Here is an 18,341-nt window from a genome sequence, read left to right as displayed (position 1 = left end):
ATCACTTTTATCCATAGTTGTTTCAGTACTTGCTGTGCCGACTGCGTAGGCAGACCTACTGCACCAACTTTAGCCTCGTGTGGCGCTGCACATAAGGACTTAAAGACTGTAAATCCACCAAATCACAGGGCTGCAATGTCGCACAGCTGAGTAGATGGACGAAATGGCATACAGATGCCTGCATTTCATAATGATAAACTGCGTCGATCAGGCGTTATCTACGGACCGTGCGGTCAATCATTGGAGTTTACAATGTCACCAGGCCGATCCATCATCAAATGGTAACATCAGTCACAAACAAAGAAAAGAGAGCATGCAAACTACTGTACATCTTGCGCTAGAGGACTTGCAAAGCACGCCAGGTAGCAAGCCGGCAGAATCCACACCATCTGGACGGGAGAAAACTAATCAGATGCAAAAATAAAGACACAGGCAGGTTACAGCAATGTACAATTAACAATCATTAGCAAAAAGAGCTTGTGCTTGTGACATTGCAAAGGGAACACTTTCGTTACCAGTGGGAGTCATGGATATGAAGCTGCATTACAGTTCCCAAAGTTTTGCACATTCACAAGATCCTGTCAAGAAAAAACTTCAAATCAGCAAGAAACTGAGTTGCAATATGAAATTTGTGCCAGGCAAACAAAGGTGGTGACGGTGAACTCATATAGATACACTAGAGGAAACATGACAAATTCACAAGAGAATTCTCTCATCGTTTATCAACCTTTGGTGAATAAGAATTCTTGCAAACTATTCAACTTTATCAATTCATCTATCCTCTCGCGTCATTATTTGCACCCTTTTCAGGAGTACCAGTCTTGTTGGACATGGTGGAGAGAACCATGTATTGCGATTGCAGTACCAGACACAGCACGCTAGAAAATGTTGCATGATTTTAATCCTGGCAGTTAGTATTCCTTCAGTTTCCGTTTGCATGCAAATTAGTAGTCATGCATTTCAGTTTTTCAGTTTCTATACAGTTAGTGTTTCCGTTACTGCATGTAGGTCTTTAATTAGCAGTTTCTTCATGTAGGTCTTTAGTGCTCAGACATATGCTAAAGAGCTGGTTGTGATACTTTGTTTGACTTATAAATAAAGAAGAAAACAGAGGCTGCAAGCAGTTCAGCACAGTACAAAAAATTCCTGCATATTCTCACGTGTTATGCTCGTGTTTGAGTGTGATCGGCTCAAGATTTCCAACATTTGGTACCAAAGCATGTGTCATCGATCCAAGTGCAGCTATATCGTCGTGGGCTACTGGGTCGTGTAGTCAAGGACTCCTCCACGCCGAGGCCGCCATAGCTCACCGACACTTCCGCGCCAGTCGCGGAACTGTGACGATGGTGGCCACGAGGTGGTCGTGCATCGTGTCATCAAGGAGGCGTCGGGCTCGGTGGTCTACCCCACGCTCACATGGATGAACTACACCGAGTGGGCGCTCGTGATGCGTATGAACCTGCAGGCGCAAGGCCTTTGGAAGGCAATCAAACCCAGCGGCGGTGACTACTGCAACGATAGGCTGCCGTTGTTTGCCTTTCTCCGCGTCGTGCCGTCGAAGATGCTGTCAACTCTAACCATCAAAGGACACCGCCAAGGACGCATGTGACGCGATCAGGACGATGTGCGTCAACGTCGAGCGTGTTAGAGAAGCGAACACACAGAAGCCGCAACGTGAGCTCGACGAGATCGAGTTCAAAGATGGCTGAGTATGTCGACGACTTCGCTACGAGGATCGCGAGCCTCGCCAGCAACCTCCGAGTACTGGGGGATGAAGTCACTGATGTTGAGGTGGTGCGGAAATTTCTACAGGTCGTTCCAGAACGTTTCCAACTGGTCACCATCTCCATCGAGACCCTCCTTGATCTGAGCACGCTCTTGATCGAGGAGGTGACCGATCGCTTGCACGTTATGGAGCAGAGGTACAAGCTCGGCTCTTCGGGCGGCAATGGCAAGCAGAAGCTACTCCTCAATGAGTGTCTGGCTCACATGAAAAAGCGCGATGACGAGAGAGGATCTAATAGTGGCAGTAATGACGGCTCCCATCATCATCATGGAAAGAACCGTGGGCGTGTCTGTGACAACAGGCTGCGTGATGGCAACGCCAACACAACCGACAAAGGAGGTGGCCGGGACCAATGTCGAAACTGCGGCAACATTGCAAATATGGCCGAGGCCCACCTAACACAGGGTGACGACGACAAGTCTAACACTTTTGATGGCCAAGGCTTATGCCGCACCGCCTGCCATGTCCACTCCGCAACTGGTCGAGGCGGAAGTATTCGCTCAGTTAGATCAAGAGGAGGACTACGACGATCAAATGTGGTACCTCGACACCAGTGCCACGAACCACATGACCGGGTCGCGCGCTGCCTTCTTCGAGATCAACTTCGGAATCCAAGGCACCATCAAGTTCGATGATGACTAAATCGTCAACATCGAAGGGCGTGGCACGATCTTGTTCGCCTGCAAGACCGGTGAGCACCGCGCGCTCACGAGGGTGTACTTCATTTCCTGGCTCACCACCGACATCATCAGCATCGGCCAACTTGACAAGAACGACTACTAGGTACTGGTCGACGGCAGCATCCTGCAGATATAGGATTCGGATCGACGACTGCTGGCAAGGCTGAGGCGCTCCCCTAGCTGGTTGTATATGCTCAGCCTCGACATCACACGACCGATGTGTCTATCGGCAAGAGGCTCAGATGAGGCATGACGTTGGCCCACGAGGTACTGGCACCTTAGCTTAAAATCCCTGCGTAAGCTCTCCAAGTAGGCCATGGTGTGAGGGCTGCTGCGGATTGATCACATTTATCAAGTTTGAGGCAGCTGCCTCACCGAGAAGCAAAGGCAAGCATCCTTCCTCAAGCTGGCAAAGTATCGTGTGGAGCACGTCCTCGACCTTGTGCACGACGACCTGTGCGGGCCCATCACACCCATGACGTCGAGCGGGAACCGTTATTTCCTCCTGCTTGTGGACGACATGAGCCGTTACATGTGGCTCAGTTTTCTCACAAGCAAGAACACTACACTGAGAGCGGCGTGCAGCGGCAACTCACGGCTCCCTATTCTCCGCAACAAAATGAAGTCGTTGAGCGCCGCAATCAGATAATGGTCGCTCTGGCTTGAAGCATATTGAAGGCAAAAGGCCTCCCCGGGACATTCTGGGGTGAGGCAGTCTCCACCGTTGTCTTCATCCTCAACCGTGCACCGACTCAGAGCGTTGATGGCAAGACTCCGTACGAGGCCTGACATGGCATGCGGCCGACGATGCACTTCATCTGCGTCGCGCATGTCAAGGACGTGAAGCCTCACCTAAAGAAGCTTGACGACCGCATCACTTCGATGATCTTCGTACCGGGTGTACGACCCCGTCAGCAAGCGCGTGCACATGACGCACGACATCGTGTTTGACAAATCAGCGTAGTGGAAATGGAGCTTAGAGAAGCACGAGGTGAATGGCGACGACCCCTTCATTGTGGAGTACATGATCACCAGGGAGCCAATGTGCGACATGCGTACGAGCTCCCTGGACCATGGTCGAACACCTCCACCGGCAACACCTGAGGCTACGGCGAATCGAACTCCGATGACTATCGAACACGTCACACCACCCATGCACGACTCCAGGCTTGATGCGGCAGCTAAAGAAGACGATCCCCAACACTACTGCATTGTTGACAACATCCTTGGTCCGACAACATCACGAGGTTACGCACCACGCCAACTTGACCTCGATGACCTTCACACAGTGAGCGTCGAGGAACCAAGCAGCTTCTCTGAAGCAAAGCAGAGTGACAGCTGGCGGAAAGCAATGCAGGAGACTCCATTACTTACAACAAGACCTGGAGCCTTATTGATCTCCCTGCAGGTCACCGCACGATCTGCCTGCAATGGGTGTAGAAAGTCAAACGTGACGAGCGTGGAGACATCATGAAGCACAAGGCATGCCTCGTCGCAATGGCCTACATCCAGTGACAGAGGGTGGACTTGATGAGGTCTTTGCCCCTATTACCCGTCTAGAGATGGTGCGACTCCTACTCGCCATTGCCACACATCAATCTTAGGAGGTTCACCATATGGATGTTAAGTCAATATTCTTGAACGACGACCTTCGGGAGGTGTACATCGCGTAGCCACCCGGCTTCATTGACAACAAGCACAAGAACAAGGTATTGCCACAAGGCGCTCTACGATCTCCGCCAAGCACCACGTGCGTAGAACGAGAAGATGGACACCACTCTACTCACACTCGGGTTTCATCGCAGCAGCTCCGAACACAGAGTGTACACGCGAGGTGAAAGCGTGAAAGCGAGAGTCGGCTAATCGTGGGCGTCTACATCAATGACTTAATCATCACTAGCGACAACAACAACGACATCCACGAGTTCAAGGGGCAGATAATGAACATATTCCAGATGAGCTATTTGGGCGCGCCCAGGTACTACCTCAGCATCGAGGTGCACCAGAGCCCGAGCGACATCAAGCTCGGACAATCCGCCTACATGCTGAAGATTCTGGAGAAGGCTGGACTAGTGGACTGCAACCCCTATCAGACTCCAATGGAGGTACACCTCAAGCTCAGCAAGTCAAGCACATTCCCGCCAGTCGATGATACTCTCTATCGAAGTCTAGTCGAGAGCCTCCGATATCTCGTCGACACCCAACCGGACCTGGCCTACTCAATAGGCTACATCAGCCGCTTCATGGAGGCGCCACGTGAAGAGCATCTCGTCACCGCCAAACGCATACTGCGCTATGTTGCAGGAACAAGAACATTGGGTGTTCTCTACACGCCCGGGAAGAAGAGCGTGTGGCATGTCTGCTGGGCTATAGCGACAGTGACATGGCCGGCGATATTGATGATAGGAAGAGCACCTCTGGGATGATCTTCCTCGATGGCAACCCCATCACCTGGCAGTCATGCAAGCAGAAGGTGGTGGCACTGTCATCCTGCGAGGCCGAATATATCACCGGGGCCTCCACGGCGTGCCAAGGCGTTTGGCTGGCACAGCTTCTGAGTGACATGCTCAGCTCATAGCCTAATGTGCGGGTCCTTAAGGTGGACAACAAGTCCACAATATCTTTAGTCAAAAATCCAGTGCATCGTGACCGAAGCAAGCACATCGACACACATTATCATTATATCCGGAAGTGTGCGGATCAAGGCCTAATTGACGTCGAGTTCATCCGCATGAAGGAGCAACTGGCAGAGATTCTCACAAAGCCTCTCAAGCGCGTCAAGTTCATGGAGCTCCGCATGAAGATTGGCATCGTCAACACCCAAAAACTGCATCTGGATTAGGGAGAGTTTTCTGAATGATTTTAATCCTGAGCAGTTAGTATTCTTTCAGTTTCTTTTTGCATGCAAATTAGTGGTCATGCATTTCAGTTTTTCAGTTTCTATGCAGTTAGTATTTCCGTTACTGTATGTAGGTCATTAATTAGCAGTTTCTGCATGTAGGTCTTTAGTGCTCAGACATATGCTAAAGAGCTGGTTGTGAGACTTTGTTTGGCTTATAAATAAAGAAGAAAGCAGAAGCTGCAAGCAGTTCAGCACAGCACAAAAAAAAAAAAAAAAAAAATCCTGCGTGTTCTCGCGTGTGTTCTGCTCATGTTTGAGTGTGATCGGCTTAGGATTTCCAACAGAAAATGCACAACACTAAACACTCAAAGTAATGCTAGAATATATTGCATATTTACTCCAGTGGACCTAATACACATAATAAAATTGAGACAAGTAAATGGTGACCACAGACTCTAGTAATGTTATGTCTTGTACAATAGTAAATTATAAGGCACTTCAGGAAAGCATAGGCATGTCTCTTCTTGAAATCCTATAACATCAAACAAAGAACACTTTTCAACCATTAAAACATCAAATAAAAAAGAATGGGAGTATTTGGTAAAAACAAAACTGCCAATCTTTCCATATTCTAGAATCAAACATGATGAACATATACACAATCCAAACCTTTCGACGTTGTTCCTTGGAAATTGCACTTAATCAGATCCATAAAAGCTGATAGTTGTTTGCCTAAGGACTTCAGAAGTTCGGTCAAGGCTATGAGATGCCACCTATCACATAAAAAGGGCATGTATCCCATTTGTAATGAAGGTGCAAATTCCTCGTAACATCGAATAGAGAAAACATAGAGGAAACAGGATGGGCCTATTACCAGATATGTCAGGGCTGCATATCTTTCTGGACTTAGATATAAAGGCTTTCCTCTCTGCATTTCATGATCCTGCAACCAAACAGCAACCCAAAAGTTAAAGGGAATAAGCTCACTTCTAGACATGATAAAATTCCAAATTTCCTTATAGCATCATGTCCTATAAAGGCGTTTGGCTCACAACCTTGCTTTGCAAGCTAGTCATCAACTACCACCCATATATTGACCTTAAGAAAGAGGAAAATTAATAACCCCTATTTGTCCACAGGAAGCAGAAAAAGAAAATATGCTTCCAGGGAACTACAGCAACGTTTGTATCCATTTGTCCCTGTACACTGCTCAGGCAAGCCCAGCTTCGCCACCTATATGCGCAATTGTGGCAATTGTTACAGAATATGGTTAAAAGTGCAAATACATCCTGTCATGGCGATCCATGTTCAACAGCTGGGAGAAGGTGACCCGGTTGGCTTCAGCCGAAGGGACTCCTTGATGACAATGACATGGCTCTTAAACAGACATCAAGAGCATAAGTACACCCCACAGCCTACAGCGGTATGGTCAGCGAGGTTGCCCAGGCAATTAAGATATTTTAGGGCCCACAAGTCTCGTCACATCAATTCAGCAATGGTCTTCAGATGATTTGGTGACAGGCATTAACATCAAGGCATTAGTAATCGATTTCTAATTGTAATTTCTTCGCAAATCAAGCATGTCATAGATATCACAGTTGAGATGCTTTATTATTTCAAGAACATCATGGAAGTATGCAATTTCATGAGGCAAGGAACTTCTGGCACAGGGCGGAGAAGCCCGAGGATAGCAACCAAAAGAAAACAAAGCTCACTTGTGGGATCATCAGTGGGAGGTAAATTTAGTGGAGATTGCAACAAACAGGCCCTAAGTTCGTAAAAACAACTGTGCATTAGGAAATTAGTCAATACCTCCTCCCCGAAAGCGTCAAGGTAGGGAGACGGCCAAAAGGCAAGACGAGCAGAACGCTGCAACAGGATTGTTGTTTTCTGCACAGAACATCCATCAAAATTGGAAGGCAGCTCACTATCAGAATTCAGAAAAGAACAAGAACAGTATACTGGCCATAACAATTGTCTGACAAAGAGCAATGATCTAATACATACCCTCACTAAAAGAAATATGCCAACACCAGCACCACATTGTGTTGCATGATTCAGACATTTACCAGTCCTGCAAAGAATATAAACAAAATAAGGGTTTAGCATTTGATAAATTACAGCAGAACTAGCATAAGTGGAATAGGAATTGTAATAACCAAAGTACTATCACCTGCAGCATGGTTTCCAACTAGGAGAACATAGTTTGCCACAAAACAAACACAATGCCGGTTCATCAGGCACCGAGCCACAATCAGGGCATTGCATCTTGATATATCTAGTCGAAAAAAAATGGAAAGCTATTAGCCCTCAAAGGTAGGGCTCACACAAAATAGAGAGCATCCCAGCTTAGACGATTCAGATCGAACCTTTCTAGGAGAACTTGGTAGACAGGTGGTAATTGCATCAACCTAAATGGAACTGCAGGGGTAGAAAAGAGAGTGCCTCTATATTTACGGGAACTGTAATCTTCACCGAAATGTTGAGACCATTTTAAGGCGAGCATATGTACAGATTCATCTCGGAGAATCAGGTCCAGCGACTGAATCTGAAACAGGTGTTCCAGTTCTCTTATTCCATTCAGCTCCATTGTCAATGAAGAACTGCCATCTGCTGTGCTATTACTCAAGTAAAGATGTGATCCTTCCCAAATATTGGAACTGTCATACAAGGGTGCAGCGGAAGACGATCTAAGCAGCTCCCAAAGCAATGCACACTTCCGAAGATAAGGATATGTCAATCTACGGACCATATCTTTTGGATGACATGAGGGATTGATATATTTGGATACAAAATATTCTCTGGCTATATCATATCCTGACATTGTCTTGCAAACATCGTTAAGAAGGCAGTCGTTGAAGCTTGATCGGTCAAAAGTTTCTTCTCCATAGCACGTTATCAGGGCCTACAGCAAAATGCATTCAATAACATGCTATAAATTAATACAATTGGCATACAAGCTGCAAATCCCGAGAGAAGGCAATGCAAAACAGCATACCTGAATGACACAAACAATATAAAATAGATGGACAAAAGGGATGAAGAATTCAGTGGATGATAGAAATTGAACAGGTAGACAGAATAGTGTTGACATCAAAGATGAAAATGGATCTTGAGCAAGGACTGGATCAGCACATTGCTTCCAAAATTGGATATCAGGGAAGAGGGGCCCCTCACTGGCCGGATCAACCATAGGTGGCAAAGTGCCTGTCAAAAATGAAAAATTTGAGAAGGGATATCTAAATAGTAAATATGTGTTCCATAACCGATTTGGAGGCATGATGTGTATGCGAGACATAGAATGATTCATGATTCGTCCAAGACAACAAAACCAATTTCAGACCATTAAAACCAAATATCACCCTTTGACATTTTACTTGTATCAGACATCTATTGTTAACATTTTATGATAGCCATATTAGTTCAAGCAAACTAACTTTCCATTTCTAACTTAACAAAGCAAACATGAAATGCAGCCTTCTTGACAGGTACACAACCTACAAGGCCCTAAATTTCAACCTTGAAGGTTTATTTTTCTTTAAAAAAACACTAGCAATTGAATGTTTAGAAGGTTTTTCGAAAGTGAGAAGTGATCTCTTTAGAAAAACAAATTGTTTTACTAATATATCAAGAAACTGACATGATTTTACAATATGTGGCACATAAGGTTAGAAAGTTTACTGATTACTTCAAATCTTCAATGCAATTATGCTTACTCCTGAAATCTTCGCCATGCATGTTATGTCAACTAAGGATCTCAGATAGATATAAATGGAAATCCAACAATCACGAGCACAAAAAAGGGAAAAACAACACATAGCATTTTCAGAAGGAAAAATAAAATAGGATCATAAATAAGATCCTAACAATTAGTAAAAATGCATTCTTCCCAGTATATTAATTAGCTAAAGCAAACGACAAAACAATAGTTACACTGCATAAAAATTTCTGTTAATATGTTCAACGACAGAAACAGTAGCAACTACGAACCAACATGATTACTCATAAGACCACTTAATATATAGAAATCCCTGAATTCCGCTTATATTATATAAATTATTACTGTTGTCGATTCCAAACTGGAGAATTAGAAAGCTCATATTAGAAGTGGAAATAAGAAGACATTTCAAAGTACAGGAAAATCATCTCAGATGTAGGATAATATATAAAAATAACGAGATAAAAGTGTGCACTATATACCTTTTCGCTTAGTAGCATTCAGAACATCTTTATAACCAGAAATGCAAGAGCAAATAGACCCTGATAATAGTTGGATGCCTTCAAACCTCAGAAGAACTTCCAGGCGATTCAAATTTCGTGCAGAGTGAGCAACACGGAACAATAGGGACAATATGAATCCACTCGATGAATTAAGTTCGCAACGCAAAGATTCTAAGCAGGACTTTGATCCAGCAGATTGGCTTGACATCCTACCACGAGAAGCGATTTCTGTAGATACCACAGAGTACCTAAGTGTATCCCAGAGAAACAGGGATGGATTTAGCCTTTCAGATGCTGAAAAACTGCTATGGCTGCGAGGATAGTAAAGCATAGCCAGTCTTCGAAGAGAAGGATCTAGGGCTGGCTCTGTAGTGTCATTAATCTTCCCAGATAAAGCTTTTAAAAACTTGCTTTGACCGACAATTTTTCCGGCGCTTTCAAGAACAGACAGTGCACGAGGAAACTGCAAGTTACTTATATTCACATCTGATGTAGTTGTCACAGCTTCAGGTGACATGGTTTGAACAATTGGCGTCACCTTCTTTAATGTTTCACTAGAGAAATCAGGTGATGCTGGAAGAATGGAATTGGCAAATCTGCGACACACTGGACAGAGCAACTCTCCCTGGACAAAGCAACATGTAAGCACAGAATCAACGAAAACAAAAGGACAAGTTTTAAACACATATATATTACCAGATCGGGATCAACAATATGGCCACCTTCAAAACCAAGTCTCCTGATATATCTGTAAAGAAGATTGTAGGTTCAAAAAACAGAAGTGCACGCTATGCAAGATTGCCATTCAAACACAATACCACACAAAGGGCACAATGTGAAATATTTATTTCCTACCATATTAAAATTGAAGTAAAAGGGATTTTACTGGGAACTGTCCAGCATACCTTTGTTTCAAGGAGAACAAATATCGATCATGGCATTCCTGATGTACAGCATGCCCACACGATGATATGTGGATGCCATCACAATCAACAGGACCAAATCTGTTTCTTGTAGTTAAAGAGGCAGAAGATTTGGAGGCCACATCATAGAGAGAAGAATGACGGTTTTTTGCCGAAAGACAACTAACATATGTTCCCAGCACAGTACGTTTGGGGCTTCTGGTTTTCTTCGGACCAGCTGTGATATTTGAAGTAGATGATGACAATGTTTGCTCACCATCTTGAATGTGCGCATTGCTGGATCCAAATAGATCATTTACAATAGACTTGTAAATATCATCCTCAATTGCCTCAAGTGAGATAATGTCATCTGCATTGCTGTTGAAATGTCCACTTGGGAAAGATGATATATATCTAATCAGTGGATGTTGCTCATTTGAAAAATCAAGAAAGGCATCAACTTCCGTGTTGTCTAAATCAAAAGAAGGCTCTACTGTTGTATCATGGATAAGTTCCTCTGAAGTTGAAGAGCCAGAAACCGAGGAATCAGGTGATTCTTCCCTTTTGACTGATCCAGACGTTTTGTTTGCTTGAGTTGGATTTTCCCATGATGGATTACCCATCTCAACGAAAGTTGCAAGCCGAGATTTCTGGATTATAGAACACATAAGAAAGGTTATACTATGGTGCCAATACATATCATCATACTCAAAAAATAATAAGTTGTATTGAGAATCGACATGCGCTTCAAATATAGGTCAGAAAAAGGTATATGTCAAAATATTACAGAAAGGACAGTTACTACTTCAAGTAGCTATGAGGCATCATTGGATGGAGCAAACCGTTGTCAAGTCAACAATAATTACCTGAAGAAGAATCAAAAAGCACAGAGGGCTTTTGGAATCTGACTCCCGGCACAGAGAGCAAACTAGTAGTGACTCCTCAGACACAACACCAGTAGAACTGGACACATCTGGCTCTGACATTGGAACATCATGCCCCTCATTTCCTGATGACTTCATACTTTCAGCAAATTTAGACTGCTCAGCTCTCATTTTCGCCTTAGATACATGGGGTCCAAGAGAAGAAACTTGTGTTTAATGTAATTTAGGAACGGTCAAAGTCAACAAGTAACTTTACAACCAAAGGATGAGCAAATTGTAGCGTAGACAGATTAAAAAGGCTTAAAAACTAAATTAACATCTAAGCAAGGAAACTACAGACTAGTGTTTCTAAACTAAAGAAAATTGATGAAGTTGTCTATTTTTCGCAAGTCCGTTCAACAAAGACCCCACATTTAACTATGGTTGGGATTTCAGATGACGTAAGAGTACAATTAAACTATGTAAACTTTGCAAATAAAGCTCTTACCATAATTGCAGCTTGGCGTTGGCGGGCTTTTGCTTTCTTCTCCATGGAATCTGAAGAAGATCCTAGGCTTTCTTTGGTACTGGCATGATCTGGAGTAGATGGGACTATATGTGGCGCCATTTGTCTTAATGTAAACATGCACTCCTTACTTAACTTGGCAAATTTCTTTAACAAGCTCTCAATTAGAGATGGAATATTGCAGTACTTGGATCCGGAAAAGGTGACATCGTTCTCTTCTTTGTATTTGCGCATTAATGAAACAAGCAAGGTTAACATGCTTTCTTTCTTTACTTTGTCAGACTCTGGGGCAACTAGTTCAGTAGAGTAGGTCAAGATGGGAAAAACCTCTTCCGTATATGATGACAGGACAACCCATGATTCATCATCATGCTGCACTATGTCCATGCCATATTGGTTCGCGTCCATTTTAATTTCTGATTCACATATATCAAGTGCCAACCAAAGCAGATGCAAACCCGTCACAAGAACATTATCAGGGGCGCGTGATGCCGATGATATATCACCGTAAACAGCATAAAAGAGGACAGCACGAACAATCTGAAGGACAGCCTTGGAGGTAGCAATGTGAGAGATGCTTCTCAAGGGGCTAAAAACATGAGTCCACTGAGGTAGCTGAGCATTTAGAGCAGAAATTTTGCAGAAACGGTAATATCTCTCCTCGGCAATTTGTAATTCCCTGGAATTCCAGCGGGGGTGATACAAGTCCAGTTCCTTCCAGCATGTTTTGCGAAGTGCATACTTACCCTATGATATTTTTCATGTTAACCATGTATTTTAAGGTAAAGATATTTGCAGATAATGTGAAGGATTAATACCTGCTTCATGCCAGATGGATTAGAATAAACTGCGAGCGAATCCAGAACATTTTGAAGTTCATCACTTGATGAAAGATCACGAGGAAGAGACTTCACAATCTGGCTATGGGTGGCATCACCAATAGCTAACTTATAGATCAATTCTCTCTTCAAGTTGTCTGCTGTGGAGAGCCCACAAAATCGGCGTTCTTTAACTAATTGTATGAGAAAAGTTAACATTTCTTGCATCAGAACAGACTCATACCTGAAAACAACATACTGTCAGAACCAAATTTGGCATAACACAGATCTTCAACATTAAACAAAAAGACTTCACATAAATGATTAGTCCGGATAGCTGAGAAAAATAGTGAGAGGAAAATGCAAAAGGTAAAAAATAAGCAAGCAAGAAAGCAAAGCAATATTTCCTTAGGCCTTGATTGGATCTCATGGAAGATGGAACAGATAAAATCTATTGATGGAAGGAGCACTGACTAGGGATAAAGACAAAACAAGTAATACGTAATTACGAAAGAAGTAACGATGGAAGGCAGGTTTTTAGGATCATTTTCACTTTTTTTACACTCATAACTTTCTTATTAGTTAGTCACAGAAACAGAAAGTGACTGCAACAAAAACCCACAAAACTGTATATAGGTAATATCAAAAATTGAAGAATGGATACAAGATAGACAGAAATAGAAGTTGATATATCATGAGAAAGCATCTTGGGACTTACTCATTCTGTTCTGCAAGATCCAACGATGTATAACTGGACAAACCAAATCGTTCTTGAATGGTCCTAACAAAGAACTCTGGAGAAGATAGTGCAGCACAACATTGAAGCAGAAACAGGTCCGACTCCAAACCTTGTTCAAGCCTGGAAATAGGGGGGTAACAAGATGACATCAATATCACTATTTGAACAGTAATTTGACATCAGGTTGCTAAGAAATTACCATTGCACAGAGCGGTACCACTCAGCACTCAGTATAGCTGCATCACCGTTCTTACGCCACATTCCAGCACGCACTTGGGCACAAAATACTCTCACTCTTAGCGGATGCTCCATCACAATTGAAGCAAACCCATAAGGCTCACAACCTCTAAGTACATGAGAGAAGAACTCATTGGACTGCGCAACCAAACGTTCCTCTGGCTTGGCATCTTCTCCAAAACATTTCTTCAATGCCTTCCGCAATAGTAACGAAAGCATACGGTGTAAAGGGATATGAAACGATGTTTCTTGTGAACTGACATCAAAGACAACATGAGGCCACCTTCTTGTGTTGAGTATACCTGGTTCCTCAATTCTTGAATCTGGATGAGCATACAAAAGGCTGCCGTCAGTCAGTGTATAAGTAACAGCATTCTCAGGGTGCAACTGTATATCTGTTGTGTTGCTGCTATCATGCATCTTTCCTTTGCCTGTTCTGTTACTAGCCTGAGGCATCCCTTCTTGGTCAACCTGCATCATGTTGCCACGCTCCTGCACAGAACTAGATGCCTCATGACAATCTGCAATACCATCTGATTGTGATCCTTCATTTATCTTGACACCCGCCACACCAATCTTTGAATTTGGGCTTCCCTTATCAGAAGTCAAAGGCTCTTCAAGCAAAGCTATAAAATTGCGAGAATCGCTGCTGCTAGCATCAAGGGAGGACAGTTTGCTCCTCAGAGCTATATCAGGTTCCAACCAACTTTCAATAGCTCTCAGGCATTGAAGAATCAACCAAGCAGCAGGTGATGGCAATCCACAACTCAAAGAACTGTCTCTGCTGTTAAAATTGGATACTGAGCTCTCCTGGGAGACCCTTCCAACTTTTGCATGCCGATGATTCTCGGCACTTTCCATGCCTTTTATTGCAGTGGAGCAAACCGTAACATCTGTTGATTCATGTTGATCAGGAGGAGAAAATGATCCCCTCATCAGAAGATTCTGAACGATGCCAAGATAGTGCCCGAGCACGAAAGGCGCAGATAGATGCTCATTCTCATCTTCAGCATGAATGCTTGTCACTCTCTTCTGAGGATCCATTCCTTGCACAAGTGATAAGAGCTTAATCCATGACCGTGTTATATCCGGCCTCTCATAAGTGACATACTTAGAAACCTCCTCATGACTCAGGACATATCGCGTATCTTCTAATAATCGAATAGAAGCTTCAAATAAATTCCCCCATTTGTTTGTCTGCAAATAACAAGGTGAAAAAGGTCTCCATGACCATATGAAAATAAAATTACATTGTATGAGTCACAATGCATTAAGTTGGTATATAGAGTAGCATTGGCACAAGACTATCAGTCAATCAGTCTTATTTATAAATATTTTTGCAATCCATTGCAGTATCTCGATACAAATTTAACAGAAACCAACAAGGGTTTTGTCCTGAAATCTTCATCATTCATCCGTTCCCAGTCATCCAAGTAAGTGGCCATGCTATTTGTCTTTCTTTTTTTTCTTGAGCATAATTTAAGAGAGATGCTAGGCACAGGCAGGGCAGATGCCATATCGTTAAGAGACGCGATTCACGGAATAGCATAAGGTATGGTCAGCCTAAACATTACAAATAGATCCAAAAAATATGTAGCCATTGTGCCCAAAAATGGGTCAGCATAACTGCATAAGCATTAAACTCTTGGGGCCAATAAAAGAAAAAACCAAGCATACCTGTAAACGACCATCCTCACCAATGCAAGAAAGAAATAGATCTGTCAAGCATCCAAGAATAACACCCAACAAATTAACCTCGTGCACAAGCCTTCGAGTCAGCGTAGGCACGGTGAATATTTGCACAGAAAAAGTTGGCATCAGTGGATACTCCTCCAGTAGTGAATCATTGCACCCTTTAATAACTTCGCCAAATGTAACAGGGTAGTAGCGTATGAAAACCTTGGCGAACTCATACTTAAAAGCTGGGTCACTGATAAGCTTCAATAACAACTCATGCAATTTTTTCACAACCTTCTTGTCAAGTAACCTTTCTGCCCTAGTTAATGCATCTAACAGATCCGGGCACTCACGGATCCTTAGGGACACGAAACTAAGAAGGCTTTCACTGCATGTGCAGAACTCAAGAAGCATGTTAACAACAGAAATTGTCAGCTCTTCAGCAATCCTCTTGCAAGAGTTACCACCATTACCCTTTGCACGGGGTGGTTCCACCAGGCATATCCTCTCCTTCCAAAAATGCAAGAGTGCATCCAACACAGGTCCTGCAGAACTCGCGAGCTCCTCTGGAAGAAGCTTAATCTGCTCAGCCCCTTTGTGCTTTGAGCAGAACCCTTCACGCTTCCAGGCGGTAGCATCCCCACAGTCACAACATCCACCCCCTGTATACATGATGGAGTAATCATGATCCTTGTGATTTCCATTCTGGAAGCACGGGACACAAATCGCACATGTGTGGTCATTCTCACAAGTCCGGCAGCGATAAGCAAGGTCATTCTGTCCCCAGACAGCCCCACAGACTGCACGCTCTCCTGCAGAATGCTCCAAGTCATCAAGCATCGCTTCTGGCTCCTTGTTGAACATCAACCACTGCAACCAAGACAAACTCTCACTATATGCATCGCCACTGCTGCTACTGTTTGCGTCCTTCTTTGAGGCCCTTTGGGACTCCAATACAGCAGTACCTGCTGACAAGATGACCCTCACGGTATCAGGTATCTGCTCCTTGTGCTCCTCCATGTAAAGGAGTAAGCCTTCTTGGTGTTCTTGCAGCTGTTCTTCGGGTACTCCATAGAGAATGAGCTTCTGCATGGAGAGAGCAATGCTGCACATTAGCAAATTTCTAAAAGCCTTACTGAATCATATAAATCTGTTATGAAGTAAATCTCATAGCACTGCAACCAGACAACTGATTCCGTTTAATCGGGTCCAAGAAGACGCCCAGTACAGAAAAAATCTCTCATTCCCACCTTGAGAAATCACAACAAAAATTGACGCACTCTTAATAAACAACAAATAGGAAGGAAAAACACCAAAGTGGCATCCTCAACTAAAGTAAAATTATTCGCAAATTTAAGGGCCAAGAGCCCTGGGACCTCTAACGTTCCCACTTCGCGTCCCCTGACCTTCAAAAAAGAATCAACCAAAAGAGTGGTCTGCCCCGCAACTCCCTCCACCAGTTTCCATCACAGTGAACACATCAATCCTCGCACCACCAAAGCGAATGGGATATGGGAAGTTGCAAGCACAACCATCACCAACATACATTAAAAAGTCTCACCGATCTTCAACTGCAAAATCCCCGAACCCGAAACCAAACAACCTTCACAAGACCAAAAATCAAAACAGCACACGGCAAGCAACCACCCCCACACAGCCACGAGACGTGATGCAGCAAGGGATCAGACGCGACGCACCTGCTCGACGCGCTGCTGCGCCGACAACTCCGGCAGCGGTGGGGCCGCCTCCTCGCCGGCGTCGATCCCGGCCATGGCCCGCAGCCAGTGGGCGCAGCTCCAGTGGCCCGATCGCCCGCCCCCACGCCCCAGCCTCGCCGAAACCTACCGAGCCGAAGTCCACCGCCCACCAAAACCTTCTAGAACCACGCCCAATCCCACGCGCGCAGGCGCAGATCCCGCGCCGCGAACCCCACAGAAGCCTCGACCAACTCGGCCTCGGCGATCCGCGCGCTCTCCTCCTCCTTCTCCTCCCGCGATTCCTCGAGGGCTTCGGGGCCGAGAAGAGAAGATGAAAAAATCCTTTACCGGGTGGATTAGACTCTTGTATTTGTTTATATAGCGAACATATTTGTCAGCTTTACAAAACCATTTTCATACAAATAATTTATTATAGTCTCAACTTCTACATCCACTCATACAGTCCATATTCGGCCATCTAAATAGAAACTCAGCTCAAATTATCTATAAATACAATCAATCATGTATTTTTCTTTTCAACAAATATAGCTCTACTCAACCTATTTATCCTGAACCTGTATATACGGTCATACAAACAACCAATCACACATTTACCTACCTCTCTGGTACCGTTGCCGCCTTGCTCACCTGTGCTCTGCGCTGCCCCCTCTAGATCTGCGCGTTGTCAGCCTGCATCACCCCAGCCTACCTATGCTCTGCGTTGTCCCTCTGGATTTGCATGCCACCGATCTGCGTCATTGGTCGCCTCTATTCCGCGCAACATGGGAAGAGGTGGTAGGTACTCACACTGAGGGAGTTCGTTGAAGGGGATCGAGGAGACCTCTGGTCGATGTAGATGGAGAGGACAGTGGAGTGCGATGCATGATACGAATGGCTCGGCTCAGCCATGCCCCGTGAGTGAGTCTCGATTTAGACTTCACTGAGGATGTAACACGCAGTGGTATTTTTGCATCAGCTCAGCCAAGTTGCTACAGTAGACTCAAGGCACCGAACAACCTTCTCCATTGGATTTTACGCACGGTCCAAACCAGGATGGGGCTTATACGGATAACCAAACATGAGTTGCCCGTATGTACTGTTCTAGCTTGACCTGATAAATGCAAATATATGTCAACAGTCTGGTCTAACGGATACAAATTGTTACATCTATTCATCACATACGATCTCACTTTGTTCGTTCATACATACGATCTCACTTTGTTCGTTCATACATACGATCTCATTTTGTCAGTGTCACAAAATTACTTTCATACGAGCAATCAGTCAGAATCTTAAGACCAACCCCAACCGTTTCCTTCCCTTCCCATATTCATTCCCTTCAGGATCCTGCAC

General features: G+C 44.2%; 1 protein-coding gene across 2 annotated transcripts; it reads right to left on the bottom strand.

Annotated features, from left to right (window-relative positions):
- Window positions 1–155: 155 nt before the first annotated feature.
- Window positions 156–17,341, bottom strand: LOC133896431 (E3 ubiquitin-protein ligase PRT6-like). Of its 2 annotated transcripts, XR_009905757.1 has the most exons (19): window positions 16,989–17,341; window positions 15,292–16,377; window positions 13,577–14,811; window positions 13,357–13,497; window positions 12,639–12,882; window positions 11,803–12,567; window positions 11,298–11,492; window positions 10,435–11,081; window positions 10,226–10,277; window positions 9,509–10,154; window positions 8,307–8,515; window positions 7,678–8,213; window positions 7,482–7,586; window positions 7,316–7,382; window positions 7,121–7,198; window positions 6,183–6,251; window positions 5,978–6,081; window positions 516–578; window positions 156–389 (listed from the first exon to the last, which is right to left on the bottom strand). XR_009905757.1 is itself a non-coding variant. In XM_062337046.1 (18 exons), the coding sequence occupies exons 1-17, from the start codon at window positions 17,061–17,063 to the stop codon at window positions 6,007–6,009; spliced, it is 6,225 nt and encodes a 2,074-aa protein (XP_062193030.1). In that variant the 5' UTR covers window positions 17,064–17,341; the 3' UTR covers window positions 5,674–5,840; window positions 5,978–6,006. The 2 variants fall into 2 exon arrangements, 1 of the variants encoding a protein (XP_062193030.1); XM_062337046.1 differs by lacking the exons at window positions 156–389; window positions 516–578 and adding an exon at window positions 5,674–5,840.
- Window positions 17,342–18,341: the final 1,000 nt, after the last annotated feature.

This window comes from Phragmites australis, chromosome 2 (genome assembly GCF_958298935.1).
Source record: "Phragmites australis chromosome 2, lpPhrAust1.1, whole genome shotgun sequence".
NCBI lineage: Eukaryota > Viridiplantae > Streptophyta > Magnoliopsida > Poales > Poaceae > Phragmites > Phragmites australis.
The sequence above is the reverse complement of the archived record's forward strand: the minus strand, read 5'-3'. Positions and strand labels throughout refer to the sequence as shown.